The 25,162-nt window shown below is 41.9% G+C and overlaps 1 protein-coding gene across 1 annotated transcript; it reads left to right on the top strand.

The window, feature by feature from the left end:
- The first annotated feature begins 16,491 nt into the window (after positions 1-16,491).
- Positions 16,492-21,551, top strand: LOC101170605 (zinc finger protein 703). Its single transcript, XM_023960856.2, has 2 exons — positions 16,492-16,976; positions 17,411-21,551. Exons 1-2 carry the CDS (start codon positions 16,746-16,748, stop codon positions 18,851-18,853), a joined length of 1,674 nt encoding a protein of 557 aa, XP_023816624.1. The 5' UTR covers positions 16,492-16,745; the 3' UTR covers positions 18,854-21,551.
- The last annotated feature ends 3,611 nt before the right edge of the window (positions 21,552-25,162 follow it).

Raw genomic sequence — 25,162 nt, 5'->3', positions numbered from 1 at the left:
CTTGTCACTAAAATGTTGGCAAAGTCACAATTGGTTCCAAATTGTAAAAGTATTTAGTCCGTAAAAATTTTATTTATAATTAAATAGAATAAACTTTATTAGTCACTTAGGGCCAATTTACTTTGAATTTCTTTGCACTAGTAAATACGTTTTTTCCTCTTCTGTAAACCAGTCTTAACAATTATACTCAGCAGCTAGTGCTTATTAGTACAATCCTTACACTATTAGCATCATCAAATTGAAAAACATTGATTTGTTTAGCCTTGAGCAGACTGGCACCCCTATGTAGTCTTGTGTCATGCGGTGTTCCTCAAAGTTCTGTTCTGGGGTTTCTTTCGTTTTCTCTGCATCTCCTTCTTCTAGGATGTGCTCTGTGCAATTTCTGTTCATTTTTTATGCAGATGACACTGTCGTGTATGTAGCAACTAAAAAGATGCAGACTGTTTTGAATCTTTCTTAGCCTCGATTTAAGGGGGGAAAAAGCACAGATTACTGACATTGTATTAACAATAACACTGAGGTAATAGTTCTTGAGGTCAGCAGATTAGACGCTTCCTGTGATTCCAAAGTGAGTCTCTCGAGACTCTTAATAATTCTGATTAAATGATACAACGGATGCGACAGACTGGCGACCTGTCCAGGGTGTCCCCTACCTTCTCCCATAAGTGGCCAGGATAGGCTCCGGCAGCCCTGTGACCCCGAAAGGGACAAACGGAAGATGAATGAATGAATGATACAACTGTAAGTTTAAACCTTGTGGGATCTTTCTGCAAATATTTGAGGGCATCCTCTATGAAGTCACATTTTGACTGAAGATGTCGTCCTTCTCCGAGGTCACAGGTCATGTACGTAATAGATTTGAGAGTTTTTATTAAGGTAAGTTTTTAAATAGGTAAATCCACGAACTGTAGTTACCTTGTTCAACTTTTGTGTTGTCCGTCTCTTTTTTTTCATCCACTTGGATGGTGGTTCTGATGCTCTTGGACCAGCAGATCTATTTTAAAACCTAATTTATTTAACGTTTATTTCCCAAGCTCCATATGGGGTTTTCGCCATTGACTGTATATGAAAACAGGAGCTAGTGAGTGTGACGTCACCCTTAGAAAATGGTTTACTTCTGGTTAAAACCAAATACAGTCATTTTAGTCGCCATTTTTCACGATAAGCCCCGATGCAGGAATCAGATGTGGCCAGTAAGCAGTGATTGGTCTGAATTGATCCGAGTCATTGTTTCTATGGCAACCACTCTTGCCAATAAGGGGTGATCTTGTTGGAGGTCCACACCCCTACTATTTGAAAGCGGGCTACATGAAATCTGTCAACCAAACGTTTCGAATGTTGGATGTAGCAGGCACCACCTACAGCTGTTGAGGCATCTGATTGGTCAGATTATAATTTGGCTAATTTGCATGACAGAAAAAATAGGATTATCAAAAACATTTATTATTCTGGTTATTCTGGCCAATGGAATGACTGAGTAAAAGCTGTTTCATTCTTAATAGAAGTCTGTAGAATTTTTGGGTTCTTGAAGCCAGTAGGTGCTTCCTGTTTGGAACGCCAGGGGGGAGGAGTCACTCAGTCCAGTTCTCCTATACAGTCCACGGTTTGCACCCAACACACATCGACATAATCTGTTGGTTAGTACTGTATACAATAGTATAATCTGTCTTTATAAAATTATCTGGACTGGTTTGGATTGTCATGATTTGCAATAATTTGCAATATGATATCTATGAGGAATTGACAGCTTTTAAATACACTGAATTGTATTGGATATCAAATTTGCCATGTAATGCATGAGCGCAGCCTTTGTCCATCATACGTTATTTGCTTATAGAAGAGAAGTCTCCTATTTACTCCAGACATGTTCTTCTGAGGCTTAACGTGGTCCTTGCCCGACCAAAACTAATTTCCTGGAAAAGCCAGTAAACTGGGAATAATAAAACCCATAAAATTCCAGCAAAGCAGGAGTCAACAGTACCCTCATACCTTGTGTCATCTCCACATGAGCCAGAGTGCCGGGGGCAACGCTCTCATCTGTCATCTGTCAGAGAGACGGTGCTGGTGGGGGTATAAAAGCATGCAGGATCCCTGGATGGAGCAGTCTGGAACAAATCCTGCTGCTGTTTGAGGGATGAGCAGAGAGGTGCCTTTGATTTCCTCACAGCTCGTAAAGTTTGGCAGAATTTAAATGCACAAGCTCAGGGGTCAAAACCAGCATTTAAGGTTGCTGGTCACGGTTGCTGATAATGTAGGCAAGCCTTCAACGGGGCTTTTTTCTGCTTATTTACATCCACACAAAGCAGACTGAATAGCTTTATTTTTTATTGTTTTGCGAAATGTTTTTGGTTCATCAAAACTACGATTGTGTCGACAGAAAAGGAGGAACTGAAGAATCTGAAGAGTGCAGCACACAAACCCTTGCAGCTTAAATCTCTCTTGTTGTGTCTTGTCTGCCCCCACCCTCCTCCCATCATCTGTTCTCCCACTGCCAAATCATTTCCACCAAATCCGTTTTGATACGACATCACAGCGCCCCGCAAAGTGAAGATAATCCTTGACATTTTTATCACGCACCCCCCTTTTATTTAATCTGCGCTCTGCTCGGCTGTCTTGTTTGTTGATAAAATCTGCCAGCCCATGTGAGCCTTGGCGGATTGCACATCAAAAAGGTCTATTTCCCCTGGAGGTTGACTAAGTGTCAAAATAATATTCCTCTGAGAGCTCTGGGTGGCAGCCTAATTTAAAAACGTTGTTCGGTGATTGCAGCCATTTACATGTCGTTCCAGAATAACTGTAACATCTGGACTGACAGCGAGTGAACAGCCAAAAAACAAGAAAAAATGCTCATTAAAGCACACCCAAAAAAACAAAAAAATGTAATCTACTTTTACAAAAATCTGAAATTTGTGTGGAAGACCAAAGCGGATACATTTTCAAACTTAAACTATAGATCTGAATTTTTACATCAACATCGTTTAAATGTAAATAGTATTTTAGTTATTAGACTTTTTTGGGAAAAAATGTGTCAAATTGGCATAAAAAACTGAAATAAATTATAAAGTCATATATTTTCCCCCCGAAATGATTAACCCTTAAACACTGGAGATGTTGCCATAACATACCATAACCCCTCAACCATTAACGTGATCAATCTGAATCAGCTGAGTCTGACACAGAGAATAGCGAGTGTTGCATATCGGCTTTGCACCGATATGCAACACATAAACATCACTGCAAAAGCAAGACCGCGGAAAGTGACTCCTGTTATAATAACGGACCGTTGGCAGCATTTTTTTGCTCAAACCAGGAAATTTGAATCAAGAATAAATGAGAATAAATTACTAAATTAATTAATAAATTAGTGTTTTACCTTCAATTATTGTAAAGCTTTGAGAATCAAAGAGTCAATATTAATTAACTGTTCTTTTGTATTTTTTTCTCATTTCTTTCGTGAGGTTTTGGTAAAATTCTCATATTTGCATGGTGCCCGAGTAAAAGAATTGATGAAAAAAATTGAAAGATTGATTGCTACGGTCTCTGCTCTGTGCTTTGAGTACTTAAAGTCCCACTTCAATCACCTTTTGATCTATTTTCAAAGTGTTTCCAATGGTCTTTTAATTACGATAAAGCTGTTTTTAGCCAAAATCCAAAAACCCGTGTCATTTTCAAGGACATAATTTCTGCAGAGCGGCAGGGGTTCATTAGAAATTCACCTCTGAGCTGTAGACGGGACTGTTGGCGCCTTGTAAGCCCGTCCCCATTTCCCATCATCCATCTGTTGACACGCTCTCCTGCTATCTTACAGACCCTCACAACTCCAACCTAACACTACCGCTGCAACAAAAATGGCGAGCAATATCGGAGCTCTTCAGCCATACATTTCTGAAAAACATAAACGTACGCGGATCTATTTGTCTGTAAGGGAATGCATCAGAATGGAGCAGAGCAGGGAACTTGTGGCCCCGCCCAGCGTATTTTCCACGTCACGATTTTTTTCAAACTGCCTTTTTTGTCTGCTCCTTCACAACGATTTGGATGAAAAAAATACTCAGAAATGGAAATTTAAGCTGAATTTTTTTTGTATATGTCCTCCATCATCAGGAAAATGCCACAAGAACATGTAGAAACCACCAAAAACATCATTTTCATCAGTGTGGGGTTTTAGAGCAAACTGTTCTTTTGCTGCCATGCAAAGTAGGCTAGAGTTACAGTCTGTAATCTGTAGTCTGTCATGATTAATGGACAAAAAATTAAAAGAGCTAAACGGAACGTTATGCCTCCACAAAGTCCATTCAGCGTTACTTATCTGATTATTAAATTAAGGTCCCTGTTAGAACAAAAAAAGTTCTTTATTGTGGACGTTTCTGCACTCACTTTGCAAAAATGCTCTCATTTTTCCTACTGTGGCCCGGCCACGGTTCACGTTTTTACAGCAGCGAGCAAAAAAACAATAAATTCAGAGTCACCAGAAAGGTTTTCTTAGACATACTCAACTTTGCAAAGGCAGTAACTCTCTGGGTCTTACTGTCCTCTAAAACGCTCCTGCTGTTTGCTGAAGTAGCCCAGGCAGCTGGCAGGACTCAGCGCTGCGCCTGACAAGCTGCTTTGAAATACCAATCACTGCGTTTATTCAACTGGGAGGGCTCGTAAACATGTCACGAGGGGAAATATACAATGCCGTACTACGGTGTAAAAAATCAGAGTTATGGTCTCAGTGGTTAATACACAGCACAGGTGATATAATATACACTCCGCCCTGTTCTGGAACTCATTTATCACAGATGACACCAGAGGAAAGTGCTATTTGTGTAATCCTCGTGACAATCCCCAGTAACCCTTTCACCAGCACCACCCACACGTGTACACAAACGCGCACCAAACACCGCAGACCCGTGCAGGCCTCCTGCGCCCGTGCTGCCAGGCTTTTACAGCTACATGTGGCAGGAAGCGAGGAGAACTTGTACTTTCTCCCACAAAATAGCACCTCAAGCTTTTTCCCACCAGATGTGTCCGACTTTTCCAATTTACACTGGAAAGGACTTCTTTTTCTAGTAGCTGTGAAAATAAAACTTGCGGCGATTCCAGATTCCCTATTTTAAAGTTATCAGCACATTGAAGTTTTAATGGTTGGAGTCAGTCTGGAAATTCGGGGGAGATTGTGATTGGTAAACAGTTATGAGCTTCATAAAAAGTAAAGTTTAAGTGCAGAAACGTCCACCTTTAAGGAACACCGGCAAATATTTTTTTTAAAATCTTGTTAACATGTTGGTTTGTTGATTACTTCTAACTAGAAACATAACCATAAAAACCTTTAACAAAGACAGGCGATTAACCAAACGTATGTTTTAATGTCAAAAATATTATTTTGGTTAACATTAAACAAAAGTGTAGTTTGTGCATCTGCTTCTTAGATTTGCCCAGATGCTCAAGAACTTTGTCCTTAGTCGTGAACATCAACTGAGTTTGTTTATTGCTCCCAAAGGATGTAAACCAGTGGTGGATGCACGTTATTGTTGCCCGACACAAACATTACTGTAAAAAAACGTAACTACAAAAAAAGGCAGAATCCATTTTAAGAAGATGCTTCTGCTATCTAAGAGTTTAAGTTTCTACGAGTGTTTTATAGAGCCAGGAGTCTGCTGAAAAAACCGAATGTGTCATCATCCACAGAAAGTGGTTTACTTCTGGCTCCAACCAAATGAAGTCTATGCAGTTGCCTTGTTTTTCTTTTTTTGCGATAGGGATGCAGAACTCGTCAACGTTTTTTAAGGCAACCATTCTCGCCAGTCAGGAGCGAGCTTGTTGGAAGGCCACGCCCCTACCACTTGGAAGCGGGACAACTTTCTGCTCTTTGTCAAAAAATACTCCTTTAGTTTTGACTTAAAGAGCACTGGGGTTCTGCTTCAAAGTCAAACACGCCTGAACCTTTACAAAAAGTAAAGTTTGGAGACGTTCATGCTTGGAAAACTTCTGCTGTGTCTGAATAAAAAAAATCATAGAAGTTATCAAATAGGTAGAGAAAAGTTCTCCCAAAAACTATGATTAAGGTTTACTAACTTTTTTTTATATTGATTCTGACAGGTTTCAATATGTTGTTTTCATTTTAATGACTAAAACTAGTCATAAAGAAAATAGCGTTCTGTTTGTTTGAAAAACAAAACAAAAAAGATAAATAATTAAAATCAGAAAGGAGGTAAATATTTGCCACGGCCTTCAAATGTGTTTTTTTTTATTTTACTCGATGTGTGTCAGACTTATCATAACTTCTGCCAACAAGCTGAGTGACGCTGATGAGCAGAACAAATAAGAAGGGTAAAAAATCCGGCGCCAAACAGAAAAGGAAGAGATCCGATCTCAAATGTATTTATCGCTGCAAGGAAAATCCCAACATTATCTCATCCCTTTAAAGTTTGACTCGGAACTGGAGAGGAAACCGTCCTACTTCAGCAGAAATCCGAGGTCAGCCTTGAAAATATTTCACCAAGTGTCAGAGCGCTTGGTGAGTAATGCTCGACATGACACCGTATCGCTTGTTCAGGTGAAAAACGGTTCCCTCTGCAACTTTCTGGGGCAGTCGTAATAATATTCCAGTGAGTGGTGGGGCTGTGTGAAAAATGGCACTACTTCAGATTCATGTATTCATCCCAGGGAGATAAATTAAACCCGGGACATTTCAGTCTAACGTCCTAAATAGAGCACTTTGTCATCCCTAACTACAGGCGAGGTTTGTTGGATGATCAGCAGAATAATTCCCAGCTTTTTACGGTCTGACCGTCAAAAACAAGGAAGAAGGAGTTGACAGTCATGAATATTTCTCCACAGGAAGACGGATTGGAAATTCCTGGAGCTCTCTAACAACAAACGCGTCCTCAGCCTGGATCCTTTCAGTCAAATCCTGCGCAGAAGATGAAGTGTTTCTTTAATTTACTCGCACAGTAATGTCCTTTTAATTGAGCTCTTCCGTCCTTGTAACACTAAAGCCTGACAAGAGCTCTGACAGCAGTTGGCCCCCACCCCGCCCCCCATCCTCAATGAATGACAGGAACAATATGCTGGCCTCTGTCAGGGTGTTCAATGACATCTCAAGTCCGTCTCACACAGCCACCAAGCACATTTTCAATCTTTCGTAATACATGCATGATTTACGTAATCCATAAGTGTTTCTTGCGTCCGTCATTCGTTGATGTGCGCAGATGTCCGTCGAGGGTTTCGGCCGACGGGTTTTTACGGGAATTTGGATTTAAGTTGTTCAATATTTTTGGTCAGAGGAGAATTTCGTAATTTACACGTATTTTACATAGTTTATACGCCATCATTACGTACAATTTACACAGTTGTGAATCATTTTTGTGAGATGCATACGCACATTTGTAGCTTTCCACGACCGTTCCGCGTATGTCTAACGGACCTTTCACGCATGTACCACCGATGTTTGACTTTTATCAATTTTTGACTTTTTGTGTTCTTTGCGTGGTTTATTCGTACTCATTCTTGGTTTTAACGTGGTTCATTCGTGATACATCTGTGAAAATTTCACATAAAGATCACAACTTTTCTCACTTTTTCCACGTATATTCACGTAATTGAAGATTCTGTCCGCCGAGTTTGACGGCCTCTGCTTTTTTTTGGACGCTCGCTAACTCTGCAGAAACATCACAGGCAGGAAAAGCACCTTATTTACCGTCCTCCAATGTTGCCACAGCCTCTGAAAGCGTTAAGACAGACTTTTGGCACGTCTTGATATGGAGCCAAGCTGCTGATGGATGACAGATGTGGGCCCAACGGCGGAGTGGAGTTCTTGCTCTTTAATGGTGTGTTTTGGGCAGAGATGGACCCTGCTGACTTGTAATTATGTACGAAAGCGAGGAACTGGCCTATGGTTGGAGGAGCTCACATTTGGGTTTCTTAATGGTCCATGGATTTGTTCCTGACAGTTATGAATGAGGGCTGTGAGAAGGGTTAAGTAAATAAAGCTATCAAAGCTGAGAGAGAGTGCGAGTTGCCTCCACCACTTCCTCTAATATTTTTATTTTTTTCTCCTCCACTCTTGTTGTTTTTTTGCTCACAGATCAGAGGGACTCCATGGATAAAAACGGCTCCTGGTCCAGTTCTCCATCTCTGATGCTGATGTTTAACTCCTGTGATTATTGCCTTTATACACAACATTTTGGGGAACGTTCATGACACTTAGTCCTTCTAGAAGTGGGTTTTAAGTCTGTTTTAACATTGTCTGTTGTATTCCTGAGTACATGCGTCATTAGACCAATATTTACTTTGGTCTTTTGTTGGGTTTGGGTTTTGGGAGTTATTGCTGTCAAAGCACACAAACACAAACAGGCAGAGGGATGAAATGGTCTGCAAAAAAGGTTTTATATGAAATTTAAATCCATCTGTTTTCTGAGTGTTACTTTAAAAAACCCACAACACATGGCTTTTAGTTCAAAATACAAACAGATTTACAGCTAAATAACTATCAGTTACATAAATTAAATATGTTCATGTTGGATCTAAAATAACATGAAAACATGAATATGTCACATTTTGTGTCAAAATAGTGTTTTCAGAATACAAATAACTCTTCTTGCAGTGTTTCTGACAAACAAGAGTAGTTTTTTTCTGCAGACCTTTGGTCTGTAAAACATCCCATGATCTAAGAGGCATGTTTGGGTGGAAAAAAAAACTATTTATAGAGTTTTCTTCATGAAGTTGTCCTCTATGAACAAACATATTCCTTACAACCCTGTTTCTGTTTACAAAAATAAACTGCATCCACTGCTGCTTGGTACACGAGAAAACCTGCTCATTCCAGGCTAAAACGACTACTTGACCATCTTAGTAAATCGGAGTCCTGATGTTAAACCTTTTAACGTTTTAACACCGAAGCTGTTGCTGGCAAATAACCCACGCTCTTTGAACTACCATAACTCTTTGACTGTTGATGCAGTTGGCCTGATTCCAACAGATTTTGATGAGGAGAGAAGCAGCTTTCGTTTCAGGGCAAAGTCGCTTTTGTCCTCGTTGCAATCAGCTGTTTACATTGATCTACGGTGAGGTGTTGCATATCAGTGCAAAGCTGCTTTCTCAGCTTCAGAATTCAATGGAATCACATTCATTGCGTAAACGGAGTGACAGTAATTTTAAGGACGGCAACACTAATCACTAAATCTCCAGTGACATTTTAGAAAACCAACTTTGCTGTGTGCTGTACCTGTCAGGAACTGGTGATGTAGGACTCAATATGCAGGAGAACCTTCACTGTTTTCTGGACTTGTTTTTGCCTTGTTCCCAAGTCCCCTCCTCCCAAGTGCTTTGAGCTTGGGCATCTGGGATCTGCCCTTTTGGGGAGGAGTACTGTGAAGTGTCTGTGCTGGGGTTTTAGTCGTGTTTAATTTTCCCTCTCAGTCTCAACAGGTTCAGGTTCATCCTCCACAGCTGTCTTTATTTCAGCTAATCACCCTCAGCCCATAGAAGTGTCTGGTTTTAAGTTTATCCTTGTCAGGTCATTCAAGATTCAAGATTCAAGATTCAAGAACAACTTTATTGATCCCCGAAGGGAAATTTATCTGTCATCGGTTCTGCTCTGCTTTGTCACTCTTTTGTTGCTCCCTGGGTTTTTCCATGGTTCAGTTTCTGCCACAATGCTTGGTCTCCTGCATGCTGGCTCCTTCACCACCAGTTCAGTTCCTGACAGTACCGCCCCTTGGCCGAGCAAAGTCAGAGATTTTATGGCCTCAGATGTTCGGAATATTCTAAGGAAGAAGTGTTCTTAGTTAAATCAAGGACATTTTGGTTTCTTGTCATCCTCAAACTCTGCAAACCGGTGATTTTGATCTTTAAGGTAACGATACTTGAAGATGTTTAAGGTCAAAAGCAAAGAAATCGTGCTAAATCCTCTTCAAGAACTCTTGTTGTGAACCACTTTTCAACGTTGCACATCAGTTCAGAATAAATGTGTGGCGGGCGCTCTGACAAGAGTGATAAGCCTGACCTTCACTTACATCTGTTAGGAGCAGAAGGAGATCAGCGGTAAATGATTACATCTCAGAGGCTGCAGACAGCAGCCAGTGGGCTTGTTTAATACCTTCAGGGTGAACGGCAGCAATCAGTTTCGCTGACATCAACAGAAAAAAGTCCACCTCTCAAAACAAGACCAGTTGAATGTCAGACAGCAGCTTCTGTTTTACTGGTCTGGTCCGCGGGTCATAACTCCTGTTAACTTGACAAACGTTTGATCAAACGGAGCAGTGCTTTTGCACAGTGCGTTTCCAAATGAGAGATGTTCATTTGTTAGCATGCAGCTCTGAGAAAAGTCTGGATGAAACCAACTTAAACGAACGGGGGACCACAAACGGAGCCTTGAGGAACACCACAGAAAAATGGAACCGTTTGCAACAAAAAAATGTAAAAGCTAATGACATGAATTAATGCTTAGAAATGCTTTGAATGTTCTTATATCTAAATAAAAAAAGAGTTTACGTAAATGTTTATCTCTCTGTCTGTCCGTCCGTCCGTCCGTCCCTTATTTTCTGGCAAAATAATTTAATTAAGAAAGGTTTTCAACGGCATAACAATCCTAAAATAAGAAAACATGTCTGAGATTTTATTGATAAGATAGTTTTTGCTGAATTCTGGTGAAAAAAAGAAAATGAAATGCAAGCAAACCTCAGCGAAAAAATATTTCTGGTTGTAGAATTCCAAATGCCAACATGTTTTTTTCTTAAATAAGCATAAAGGCAAAAACTCAACATCTCATATTTAGAAATTGCATCAAATGATGCTAAAAACAGCTTTAAACCTGTTGGTCCAAACAAATCTAAAAAGCATTTGAGATTTTTCTTCTCTGATCACCAAAACTAACTGAAAGGTTTGTGGAAACATTTGTATCCTGTGTTTGAGGACCTATACAGTCTCCATCTGACATCCTTCCTGTATATCATATTTTATTTAAAATGTGTCGTCATTTAGCTTTTATGTCTGTGAAGATAAAGACAAATGTGTTCAGAAACTGTAGTACCACCTTGGGTCATTTCTTTTACTTATTTTTTGCTAAAGTTTGCTGCGTTTCAGTTTTTTTTGCCAGCACAGATCTTAGGAAATCCCGACACGGTGCCTCTGCTGCGCTCCTGCAAATGTGGCGTCCAGCCATGCTGGAAATCAAAGAGGAGAGCTGAGCGAAAAGCCAGCAATTTCAAAAAGATGAGGGATGTGATATCGTTTAAAAACAGGGATAACATCAAAGATTTCAGGCTGTCTCTCCGGGGGGGGAGCACTTTTATATGGAATCCTTCACTTGAAAGGTATCAGGAATAGTTGAGTGACGAATGGAAAACGGATTTTCTAGTGCAGCCCTCAGACTGAGAAGGGTTATCTGGTCTATTCCAAAAATGGATTTACTTTAACATTAAAAACACAATTAGAGTAAATCACAAACAACAAAACGGGATTTTAATCCAGCATCCATTTCATGACCCCTAAAACTATTTTCACAATAGCTTTTTGCTTAATTTTAACTTCTGATTATAAAACAGCAACAGCTTCACTCTGGAAAAACTTCCTTCTTAAAACAAGTTATTTTTATTATTCTGCGTTCTCTTTTCACTCATTTGGTCTTTTTTATTCACTTTTACTGATCTATGTCAGTCCATTGAGGTTTATTTGTTTACTTATCCGGTTATTTTGATCTGTTTCCACTTTTCCTTCTTTTACTTTTAGTTGTAACTCCAGTTTTTTCCTCAGAGGGATTCTCCACTTCAGTGATCAAATCTCAGTGAACGGCGTCGCTGCAGTGGGATCTTCAGGGTCTGACTCTTAAACTTAGATCTGGGGGGTCCTGTGGTAGAGTACTCTGTGAACTTAAGTGGGGGGGGGGGGGGTCACTAATGTGGACAGGTCCCCAAAATATTGTTTCCCCACTTCATTATAAAGCCAGATTTCTACTTTGCATCATTTTAATGATGCATTCAATGCTTTACCATGGTGTGTGTGTGTGTGTGTGTGGGTGTGTTTGTGTGTGCGTGTGCGGACGTGTGCGTGTGGGCGTTGTATGGGTTTCACACATAATTTTGTGCAATGTCTCTATTTTTTTTATTGTTCATTTTTGTTTTTCTATTCGATTATAGTTTTTTAGTAAAGCACTTCGAGTAGCACTAGTTGGAGGAGCACGATTTGATTTGATTTGATTTGATTTGTTTGATTTGAATTGAATTGAATTGAATTGAATTGAATTGAATTGAATTGAATTGAATTGAATTGAATTGAATTGAATTGAATTGAATTGAATTGAATTGAAATTCTAGATGTTTTTCCCTCGTTATAAGTGACAGAAATTTGCCTCTAGAACAAACTGGATTTGGTAAAAATTGATATCCTGCCCTTTATAAAGCAAAAACAAGCTTTAAATTAGCTAAAAACATTAATATTTAGGTATATATTATGTCCTAAAATTAGTCTGTTTTAAATAATCTTTAGACAAATTTATACTCATCTGCCCCAATATATCTTATTTCAAGAGTTACAACAGTTCAATTTTTCTTTTTTCTAAACCATAATTATCTTAAAGTAATTTTATTCCACACTTTTATTTCCACATTTTAAAATAAATTTGTCCTAGAAATGACATGTAAATGTGTTTTTACCTTTAAACTTCAGTTAAATACATTTAACTGTGTTACGAGTCACATTCAACTTTCCAGTTTCCCCAAATCATAGAATGAATTTCAAAAAGAACAATCTGATTACAGCCTGATGTGTCGGTCCTCCTCCTCCGCCCACGGGACGTTTTAAAACACAAAAGAGCGGCTCCATTTGATGGTTTCTGAGGGTCAACAGACAGGTGAGCAGACAGGTGAGCAGACAGGTGAGCTGACTGGATCATTAAACAAATCCAAAGCATCAGAAAATGAAGGAGGTATTCAAATGGATGATTTTGAATACTGCATTTTCAAATGTAAAGGACATGAGTTGAAAAACGTCCTTTTCAAACGATCCAACCAAAATATATCATATTATTTCACTTTTTAGGGTCTTCATGGATGTTCTGTTCTGTGGTCATTTTGTTGTGTCAGGTTTATGCAATGAAATAGCTTCATACAAACCAGAATTTATTAGCTTTAATTTGGTGTTTGGTTTAGATTTAGACCAAAATAACGACTTACTTTAATTTTGTTGTTTTCTGATTCTAATGTTTCAGGTTGAACTTCTCGGAAGTTCAATCGAATCTACTTGATTCTGTGTAAAGTTTAGACAAAATTGTAGGTTTAGGTATCATAACCTACTGAATGGATTGTAGTTCATTTTCTGTTCTTTTTAGACATTGGACACAAAAAAATGTGTTTTGGTTTTGGCTTCCAAACTAATATATATTTTACCTGATTTTACTTGATTTAATGTAAAATGTACTTGTTTTGGTTTAGGGATTCAGCAAATCTCAGCTTAACTAATTGAATATTTGAATTGAAACTACTAAACAACATTGTAATTTTTGAATTCAACATAAAGACCAGAGAAAAGGCCTGTTCACACCGGGACGAATTTCGCCGGCGATTTTCGCCGACGTTTAACGCCTCGTGACTAAACAAAGGGCACCAATGAGAGTGTGCACACCGAGGCGAAAAAACGCCAAGCGCCAAAGCGTCAAAAAAAAAAACGCCTCGGGTTCGTTTTTTTTTTTCGACGCGTCGCGTCGAAATCTATTCGACCAATGAGAATGGCGCTTTTGCACACGTGTCTGGAGCTTCTGAAGTTACAGTAAAACACAACTTGGGGGCGCTCAAACACAAAACTGCCTTGCTGAGCACACATACCAGCGAAGAAGATAGACGCCAAGTAGCGTCTACACTGCCGCGAAGAAATAATGACGGACATTCTTAAATATCCCCGAACCAAGCACCAGTTGGAGCTACTGGTGCTGGAAATATTCATGTTTTCTTTGTATGATTCTGACAAGCGCGTAAATACTTGCTCTCTTCTTCTGAGTAAAAAGCGACTTTAAGAATCGTAAAGTTGCGCAGCGCCACCTTGTGTACAGGAGTATTTCTGTTTACATTAAGCGCCATCTAATGTCAGGGAATGAAATTGCATGTTCGCTCGGCTCATCGTCAGCGAAAATCGCCTGGGTGTGAACACAAAAGACGTGGCGAAAAACGCTGGCGAATAACGCCTGGCGAATATTCGTCCCGGTGTGTACGGGCCTAAACATGTCGTTTTTATTTTATTTGAACACTGAGTGCTGGATGGCTTCATGAACGATCTCTTTTCTGTTTTTTGTGTGATTTCATTGTTTTTGTTTTTGTTGCTCTTGTTTAAAAAGAAAGCTATCGCACACTACGCAACAACAGGAAAACACTTTGCCTGACCAACTTCAAGGCAACTGCAAGTCATGAGAAATGAAAGACAGGATCTCCATTGTTCATTGTGGCCGCGTTCCTTGTGCCTGACCTTCGTTGGCTTCTCTTCTGCTCTGCCTCTTTCTGTCTATCTGCCTTTCCTTTCTCCTCCCACGTACCTTTGTCCAGCTGACTCTCCTCATCTTGGAGTTGAGGGCGTAAACGTGTATTACTTGGGAATTTGTGTTTCGGGGATCTCTTCTCGCGTTTTTCGGTCCTGTGGCGTCAAACGGCCTCTGTTGTTTCTGTCCCTGCTGTCTCCTGTGCAGAGCTGCAGACCGTGACCTTGTTTCCTGATTAGATGGAGCTCCCACTCTCTGCCTCTTATCACAGACCTGACATTGATGGATGGCTGTAAGTAGCTGCGTTGTGTTCAAGCCAAGAGGTCAAGGCACCAGTTACTCTACCCAAATGTTATTTTTTTAGTAACCTAATACTGATTTCAGATCATTAACACAGCCTTTATGGGGAATTGTCCAGAAGGTCTTCGTGTTTTGAAGGAAACCTGCTTTCATGGATCACACTCTCCTTGCGTCGCTTTTGAAGATAAACGAGCAGCCTGTGAGTCGTGTACTAATATCCGTCAGCTAATTCACATTATGCAGCTTTTTGCCCGCAGGTTATGAGGGATTAGGGATGATTTTTTTTTTTTTTGCATTCAATTGAGGCTGTGGAGGATTCACAAAATCAAATCCCCTCAGACTCAGACTATTTTTGGGTTCCAGCTAATAGTTCTTGTCAGCCGTAATTTTTAAGTACTTTAACCAATTCATTGTATAATTAGTTTAGCAAAATTAGCTCATTGCAAAGTCAGTCAGCAAGGCGGTAATGCAATAAAGTTATTAAAATTCCAGATTTATGTAACCACTAATATAGCAGTGATCTGTCTTTATCACATTTTTCTACCCCGGCAAAAATGCCATAAATTAATAACAGAAATTAGTCTCCTCTGAGACTCGTTCCATGTAATGATTTTTATTTTTTTGTGCTTGGATTACTTCAATGCCAGAAGGAGAAAAACGTCTGAGGAGTTTGAGTTGAAAGCATAACCTTCTTTTTTCCAAGTGAACAATTCCGTTTAGAGCTTCCTGCAAACTGTAGTAAAGAAGATTCTCGTTGGAAATGTTGCCGCGTGTCTTGTGAGTGAACTAATAAAACCCTTTTTTGTTTCCTTTTCTCTCTGAATCTGTGACAAACATGAGAAGGAACACGATGTGCTCCCGGTTTATGCCAACAACGGGCTAAAGTAATTAACAAATAAAGAAGGTCACAAAAGCATCTTTCATTTGATCTGAGCTCTTTTATGCCTGCTTGGCTTTACTGGGTGTTGGTTGGGAGAAAACAGAACGTCCAATTTATGCTAATTCTACAATAAAATATCTAGCAAGTCTGTCCAGCAACTTTCAGGGCCGAACGAAAGCTAGCTTTCTCACTGAGATGCTGGTAAAGTCCAATCTATCCATCAATCCATCCGTTAAGAACTGTCCTTCATTCCATCTGTGTTTATCTATTCATCCACCTGTCCATTTATCCCTCCAATAATCTGTTTATCCATCTATCCATTTAGCCATTCGTTCATCCGTCCATTTATCTAGTCATCCAACCATCTATCTATCCATATAACATCAATCCATTCATCCCTTTATCTATCTATCAAACTATCCAACCATCCATTCATTTTTCGATCCAACCATCTGTCTGTCTGTCTGTCTGTCTGTCTGTCTGTCTGTCTGTCTGTCTGTCTGTCTGAATTGAATACAGGAGGTTTGGGTTCACTGTTTTTTTTTTCTTTATCAAGACTTTTTTGAAAGTTGAGTTTAGTTTTCGCAGCTTCTTAAATTTGCCGAATGTTTTTGTCACCTGAGCTGCTAAAAATGTGCTTTGTTGTGTTAGTAGAGATTCTTTTTGAGTTTTTGTTTGTTTGTCTTTTTCTTTAATTTGTATATTGATGTTTGGTTATTTAAAGCTTCTTAAACTTAAACTGTTTCTTTTCTTCTTTCATATTTTAATCAGATCAGAGGTATTTCTGTTATCAAAGCTGCTGCACGTAGCCCCGCCCCCCTCCACTCACGGCTGCCCCCCAGCGGTCGGACTGCGGCTGCGCAGTGAACCTCGGTCAGTGCGCTCAGAACGCAGCAGCAGCTCGGACCGGAACGACGTCCCGACGCAGCTCCTTACCGAGCTCGGATTTTCACTTTTTCCCGCCTGTGTGGACTTCTACTTTGGGTTTCGAACTCGCGCGCGGGCATGAGGACGTCTCAGTAGCGCGAGCGGCGCCTTCCCTCCGTCCTCGCGGGACCTCTCGGGGCGTTCAGCGGGAATATACTGCGCGCATCGCCGGGAGCCGCTTCCTCTCCGATGAAATACCCCCCCCCAGGGTCAGACCGATTTAGTCCGCGGATCGAGCTCAGTCAGGACTCCGAGAGGCGCCGTCCCGGTCCCGCGGGCCCCCCGCTGACCCCCTCGGACCCCCTCCGGCAGGCGAAGCGGCTTCCGATCCGACTGATCAAGATGTTGACGGCGCACAGCGGACACTTGCTGCACCCGGAGTATTTACAGCCGCTCACGTCCGCGCCCGTGAGCATCGAGGTGCGTGTGACACCCCCCCCCCCCCCCCCCAAATCACTTTAATCCTAAAGAAAAAACACTTTTTAAATGTATTTTTACCTTAAAATTGATTGGTTTCTCAAATTCTAACAGAGATAATTGGAATGTAATCAAAAAATCACAGTAATTAGACAACTAATCAATAACTGTCTGTTGTTCTGCATTGATTTTTTTTTTAAAGTTGTTGATCCTGATGATGATGATTTAATCAACAGTCAGTCCAGATCAATGGAATCCTCCGGGATTTGATTTATTTCATCCAAAGATGGAGATAAAACACAAAGAAAAGAAAGAGGGAAAAAAAGGAATAAATTAGCAACATTTTCTGACAGATCTGCTGTGAACGCAGCTCGGGTTTGTGTGAACGCAGCTCGGGTTTGGGGGCTGAAGTTGACTAAACGTCTGTTTGGTTGCAGTTGGATGCAAAGAAGAGTCCTCTGGCTCTGCTGGCTCAGACCTGCTCCCAGATCGGGAAACCGGATCCTCCGTGCTCCAAGCTCAGCTCCTCCTGCAGCCAGGGGGACAAGGAGTCCGCCAGCCGCTCGTCGGCCTCTGGCCTCAAACTGGGGGAGCACCGCCCCTCCCTGGACGATAAATCCAGCTTCAAGCCCTACAGCAAAGGCGGCGGCGAGTGTCGCAGTGTCGGCGGCAGCGAAAAAGCTGGTTTCAGGGTGACCAGCAGCAATAACGCCACGACCAACGGGGGTTCTGGTCAGCCCCCGTGTCCGCCCCACGCGGCCTCCCCCGGCTGCAGGGGCGTAAGCACCCCCCCTGGACAGCAGCTTCACAAGCAGACTCACTCTCCTGCGGGCGCCGCCGGCTCCCAGGGTGGAGATGCCGCACGCGAGCAGAGCAGTCCCGGCAGCCCGGGCAGCGGCGCCCCCCACCTAAAAAAGGACACCGATGTCACCAAAGCAGCGTCGGACAGCCCGCAGCACGCCAACTCCAGCCACGCCCGCGCCAGCACCAACTGCAGCACCGGCAGCTCGGACGGTGGCTCCAACCCCGACAAGGCCGAGTCCGGTCAGCCCGGCCTCGGCGCCGGACACGCCACGCCCATCTCCCCCTTCAAATCCAGCCAGCAGCTCTTCCCACTGCCCCCCTCCACCATGGGGTACCAGGGAGCCGTCATGGGGGGGTACGCAGGCTACCAGTTCGCTCCGAGTTTGGACGCTTCCAAGTCGAGCCTGGGGGTGGGCGGCATGGGCGGGAAACACCCCAACTCCAGCCCGCTGACAGGCGCCTCGCCCCCTTCCTTCATGCAGGGCTTGTGCAGGGACCCTTACTGCCTAAGCTACCCCAGCATGCCCCACCTCGGCGGCTGCAACTCCTGCATCCACGACCCGTCTTCCACCCTCAAGAGCAGCTACCCCATGGTGTACCCCTCCCACCCGCTCCACTCCCTCCACCAGGGCTCGCTGTCCTCCAGCGTGTCGTCTTCACTGTCCCACCCCCTCTACTCCTACGGCTTCATGCTCCCCAACGACCCCCTGCCCCACGCCTGCAACTGGGTGTCCGCCGGGGGGCCGTGCGACAAGCGCTTCGCCACGTCGGACGAGCTCCTGGCCCACCTGCGGACCCACACGGCCCTGACGATGGACAGCAAGCTGCTCTCCGTCTCCTCCTCTGGACCCGCCTCCTGCCACCTGCACCTCCCACACCAGAGCAGCTCAGGCTCCATGCCTGGCTCTCTGTCCCTCAGGGGCCCCCCCAGCCTGGGCTTAGCTCGCTACCACCCCTACAGCAAAGTCCACCTCCCCTCCGGACACTCCCCCATCTCCCTTCCGGGTCCGTACTACCCGCATTACACCTTTTACAGCCAGAGACTGGGATCTGCTTCGGCTCTGGGATACCAGTGAGACTCCCCGTTCAGAGGAGCGCTTCCACGTATGGGATTTACGCCCCCCGGTTTGCTTTTCGGAAGAAGTCAGGGGTGTGAAAGGATCGATGACGCCCCACCCCCTCACCGCAAACACTAACAGGGACACTGCAGCTAGCTAGCTTTGCATGAAGCGGAAGGAAGCGGGACTTGCTGCACACCAAATTTCAGCTGGTGGAACCTCACGTCATTTCCCCCAGAGCTCAGCCATCGGATCACCCGATTTACGGGCAGATTTTCACGGATTTAGCTAAAGCCGCAAATCATTTATTTGATTGTGTCTCATTGGACGGCGACTGTTGGCAAGAAGTTTTGACCATCTGGTATGACCATAAAAACGTTTGCCCTTCTGTCTCAAATATGTCTCAGACCGTTCTCAGTTTAGTTTTTGTAAAATAAAAAAATTGAAACAATTCACAAAAATGTTCAAATCCGGCGAAACTGAATTGTGATGAAGTGGAGGGAGAAAAAATCAAACATTTGGAATTTCTCAGATGTTTAGGGGAGACATATTTTTAAATCTACACTGAGAGGTTTGTGTCACATGTCTAATGTGATTCTATGCTGCTTATGTTATTGCAATCTGGCGTCTCCGACTTGCCGTAGAACTACCGACTATGAAGACACGCCTTTCACCTTATTTTTAAAACGTAATAAAATAGCCAAATTATTTTGCTGTTGTTGCTATAACCAAACAAGCTTTTCACGCTACCACATTCTTTTCCATGTCGATTATTTGAAAAAAAATACGGATTCTAAAAAAAATAAGAGAAAAATAAATAAACAAACACATTTCTTTTTTTGTCCATTTATTTTTTTTACAGTCAAAATGTTTTATACCTGGCCCAAAAATTGACAAAAATCTGTCTGTTTAACCCGTCAACCCTGGAGTTTTCGCGTCCGTCTCCACTTTCTTTTCACCACCGTAACTCTTTAACCGTTCATGCTAATAACGTAATCTCAGCGGATTCTTACGCTGATATGCAACACATTACAGTAGGGTGTTTACATAATCAGCATAAAGCAGATGGTTTTGTCGCGGAATAGCGACACAGTATGTCAAAGATTATGTGTTATTATGACGTCTCCGATGACATCTTAGATGTTAAAGGGTTAAAAGCAGTTGAGGTTTTCGTGGTCCCTGTAGTCTGATACTGGGGTCTATGTAGCGTTGTAGACGAAAAACATGTCGATGAAGGTTCTCGTTTATCCAGATGACGTCTTTACGTTGAGTCAAAGCACAAGAAAGACGATTTCTCGTCAAGATGCTATGACTCAACTTCTAGTAGACGACACGGTGGACTCACCGACAGATAATCAGAACCGAATTTTATTTTACCTCTCAATAAGATGATATTTATCTCTAGATTTAGAACTCTCTGAAAGGAAACAAACAAATTTAACAAACTATCCTGTACCACTGCAACAACCAAAGTTTGAAATGTCGCTAACGTGAAGGACCCAAAAATAAATGGACCAGAAAAAGCAGAAATGGTGACAAAAATCAGTAAAAGTCTCGTAGATAAAAATGGTGAAGAGGCTAGCTTGACTAGCTAGTTTTCTTTTGTAGTCAGTTTATTGTAGCTGTGTTGTGTTTCTAGGCGCTATGATCGGAAAAAGGTTGCTTCAAATTTTGAAACTCTTCAAGAAAGTTGATTTTAATGTCCAGATGCCAGGACTCAACAGTTTACACACCAACAGAGATGATCAAAATGAATTTTACTGGTTGATGACAAGTGAAATTTATATTTTCATTAAAAACTTCAACTTAAAAAAAAATAGTTTGTAAAATCATGAAGCGGCGACCACAGCCAAGCACCCTTGTAATTACAAAAGTTTAAGCGACGGTTTTGAATTCCATTTCCTGTTGCTAACGTGAAGACCTCCCTGCACTGACCCAAGAATAAACAGTTCGTAGCACAAACTTAAAAAAGCTGGAATGGTGACAAAAAACGTTAAAAATCTTGTAGTGAAGGCGCTAGCTCGGCTAACTAGTCGATTTATTGGGACTAAATTTTGTTTGGTCAGAAAAAGAAAAGCATCCTGCATATGTAGATATACAAACACTCTGTTAGCCTTCTGGTTAAATGCCAAATAACATCTAAAAGTGTTGACCATAAATTTAAAATGTCCTAATTTCAGATGGGAAAAATGCATCAACGGGGATCTGAGCAATAAAGAAAACTTACGATAACCCGTCTCTACCACAGGACCAATGAGCACAATCCAAAAACTATGATTTGTGGCCTTTTTTCTGCTTCTGTGTTTTTGTTTTTTCTTCGTCTTCATCGAGGTTTTGGGTCCGGCCCACGCCATGCGCTCCACTGAAAACTGACGGCCGCGAGGTCAAAGTTCAAACTTGGCTTTGCAAATGTCGAATTATTGCACCAGAAAAACAAAAGTCCTGCCTTGTTTCCCACATGTTTGGTTCCTTTTTCTCCTGAAGTGTACTTATTTGACTTCCATCACGTCCTCCCAGGGGCAGACAAGCGCTGAAAACGTGTCTTAACACTTCTTCAAAGATTGAATGTTGGAATCACATCTTGCTCTTGGCTTTTTTTTTGTTATTTTCTCCGCAGGTTGTCGAAGCGCAGATGTGATATTTTTTGTAATATTGGGGCCGGTGACAGAGGGTGGTAGGGGTCATATTTTGGTAAATAAATCACACTGAAGATGTGCTTTTCTGTTGTCTTCATTTCTGCTGCAGCTTCTTGTTGCCCCGAAAATGAAAAGAGAAAAAAAAGAAGCTGAGAGGGTTTCTTTCTATCAGTCAGAAGGTGGAGGATCTTCACCTTTTCTGGATTTTGACCTGCTTTTGTCGTCAACCAAACGTTGCTGCTTTAAAAACCACAATTGCACACTTAGTGATCTGTGCCGGCAGGTACTTTTGCTCTCCATAACCTGCCTGATTGATGAGTTCAGGTGCGCGTTACTGACAGAGTGTCACCTTCAGGCATAAGCCGCAAACTTGAAAAGATTTGCTCTGACTGTCAGAAAGTGACGCGGCGGAGCTTGAGAGCAGTTTCCTGTCGGAGTTCTGACAGACGCTCAGGTTACTGCCTGACTGGCAGTTGTGGCGTGCTGTTTCCCTGCAACGCGACACCGCCGAGCCCTCTGTGAGGTATAGATGACCCATGCTGGCCGCTCGCAAATCTGACAGGAGGCCTGCGGGGGTCAAACCTCCTTTCCTGGCTGTAACTGGAGGTGCAGTTATGGGCTGTCTGAGTTCACGTGGAGGGCAAAGATCCGGCAGGCTAAAGGTTTCAGGCCGCAGATAACACCCGCACTTTGTCTATTAGAGGAGAGCTGACTGCAGATAGGGCGCCGCTCGTCTTCAGACTGTGGGTTGGGACTATTTACAGGCTGCATTCACAGATTTCACTGCAGCTGAAGCCGTTTGAGGTCAAAGCAGGGCTGGGACGCCACCTATTGGTGCAAAACGATGATTTCAGTTTGATGAACAAGAGTCAACATCTGTTTGGGATTCTGTGTTTCTCTAACATCTGGACAGAACCTGCCGGAACCAACTTCTCAAGAGTGAAAATTTGAGCTTGTTAGGACTTTCTTTTTTTACACAAAAGTGGAAATCTCACAGCATTTTACATTTTGATTTATGTTTTGCTTATAAAACTATTACATTTAAATGTTTTTTTTTAAATAAAATATAAATGTTTCGTCTTAAGCACTCAGTGGATTCATAAATGGTCATCACAAATCGCTCACATCAATGAGATTTACATTTCGTGAAATCGATGACATCATATTTGCAGTTAAAAAAGAAACAAAAAAAAGGTAGTGAGCATGGTGTCTGAATTACTTTTGAAATCCAAGGCACTATATAGTTCCGCACTGTATAGTTTTTTAGTAGTTAGGGTGGGAATTCTGACACGGCCAATGTAAAAGTTTTCATCATTTCAACACTTTGAAGTCTTTGTACAACGGTCTTATTTATTAGGTTTTTTGCTTCGGCTAATGGGTGACGTCATATTTGGCGTTTAATTTTTTTTTTGTAAAAAGTAGTGAGTATGCGTAAAACTTGAGTTGAATCCAAAGCAGTTTTTCAGGGGGGTTGCGAACCAGCGATGGAATTGAGCCAAAGCCTTTTATGGAGGAGATGGGGGTGTTATAGTCTAAAAAGGTTTGCACATTTGCAGATGACACTCAAATGTTCTTCATAAACCTCAATATATATTCCTTTTTTTTTTTTAAGAATTTGTGGACATTTTAATAATACATAGACTTGTTTATTTAGAGGTTCGTGCCACCATGTGACATATTTGCTTTAATGCCATTGGTTGTTGTTTTCTTTGTGCCCTTCTCAGGAGAATATTGTCAGCAGTTTTTGAACTCTTCTTTGTACCAAAAGTCTTCCACAACTGTTTTTAGTGAAGTGGTTTGAAAAGGAGTTTCTCATTCACAGTTCCCTCCCACATTTCTGCTGTCAGCCAGAGGATTAGCCTTTTCATCCTTCACATAATACATCTCTATTATCTGCTGCAGCCATTTAGAAAAAAACAAAAACAGATTTAGATCAAATGAAACCCAATGTGCATGGATGCGCTGCGGTAACGTTCTGAAAGTCCTCTGGTCTTGTCTGGTTGGTCTGAGTGAGTTCTGGTGAGGTTTGACAGCTGCCATGATTAATGATGACAGACTGTGGAGCTGCTCATTCATTCCATGACAAGCATTTAACCTCTTAATTAGCCCCAACCAGCGCAGAGGAAAAGGTTGAAAACGTTGTCCTCTTTAGCCTGAGCGTATCCGTTGTTGTTCCGTTTTGTCCCCAAGATTATTAAAATCATTGAGCTCACTCGTAAATTGCGACCATCTGCCCCAATATTTTCTCCGACTTGTATCTAAGTTACAGTTCGCAAGCTGCTTCCCAGAAACTGACTCCTCTGCTTTCATTTTGTCCGCTCTCCAACTTTATCACTTCATCCATCATCCTGCTATGAGTGCTTTTCAAGTACTCCAAAAATAAAGCGGACACAGATGTCAGCCACGCTATGTACTGATGTTTCTAAACCGCCATAAACCCATCACTTACATCCACCCACAGGCAGGGAGAAACCTTCAAAACACGCTTATCTCACCCACAGAAAAGCAGCCCGTTGACTCATTCCCATCCAAGCTTTAAACGATCAACCAGGTATTTTCTAACATTTTTGCACAGAATCGTTTGGACATTTTCTTGTATTGTGTTGTTCTCAAGACAGGACAACAAAGAAATCCTAGTGGCGTAGAAGAGGGCAAAGCAAATTATGGCTTCTCTGTAATGTGCGTGGCCTCAGCTGGTTTTGATCGGACTCACTTGTCAACCCTCATGCATCACACACCCGGTGCTTAACGGGGAAACGTGCTTTGGCGCTGACCAGCGGAGTCCTGGAGGCCAGCAGTGGCTGCCGGTGGGTTAACCACAAACAGGGGAGGTTCAGGGGGGGGGGCGGTTACACCATCCAGTGCTTTTCAGCATCTGGATCCTTGCAGCCACATTCCCCCATTCCTTTTGGTTTTTCACCCTCTTGACGAATCCAGACCGTCGTGACTTGCCGGCGTGACCCAGAGCAGACGCCACGCTGCAGACTTGGGAGGTCAAGGAAAAGCTTCCAAAGTACACACACATATGCTACAGAAATAAAAAAGAGAGGGCGAGCACAAAGCGGGCTGGAGAGGAGAAGCTTGCATGGAAATAAGCAGACATGATTACCAAAATACAGTCATTAAGGAGGAAATGTTGTTTTTGGAGTTGTCAGAATGATTAATGATCCAGAGCAAATCTGCTTAAACGCTGTTGTTTAGTCTAACTAGGAGACCTGATCTGTGCGGCTAACGTACACAGGCATGGTTTGAAAATGTGGCTTGTTGAAATAACGAGAAAATCATTTTAAGAAAGTAAAATGGAACTTTATCATGCTGCAAAATTAGAGCATCTTTTATTAGAATTTATTGTTTCAACATGATTTAAGAGTGGAAATCTATTTTAAATGTAAACATGGTATATCTAAGTACATAGGTTATTTTTGCATTATAATTAGAAAGGTTCAACATTTTCAAAAGATTAAATTTAGACATTAAATCACAAAGATGTGACTAAAGGTATCGCAAAAAAGTCCTTGATCTTTTGCTAATAAACGGTTCCCTTATGTAACGTGTTACGGGTTACATTTTCAAAGTAACCCGCTATAAACAAAATCGCCAAAGTAAACTTAAAGATGTTTTTATGGCTAACTCCTCACTGCACACTTTATATATTTTTCTCTGACAGACATTAGTATTTTTATACTTTTCT

The sequence above is a fragment of the Oryzias latipes genome, chromosome 12, assembly GCF_053564925.1.
Source record: "Oryzias latipes strain Hd-rR chromosome 12, Olatipes_Hd-rR_3.1".
Classification (NCBI taxonomy): Eukaryota; Metazoa; Chordata; class Actinopteri; order Beloniformes; family Adrianichthyidae; genus Oryzias; species Oryzias latipes.
Note: the sequence above shows the minus strand (reverse complement) of the source record. Positions and strands in the feature narration are given on the sequence as shown.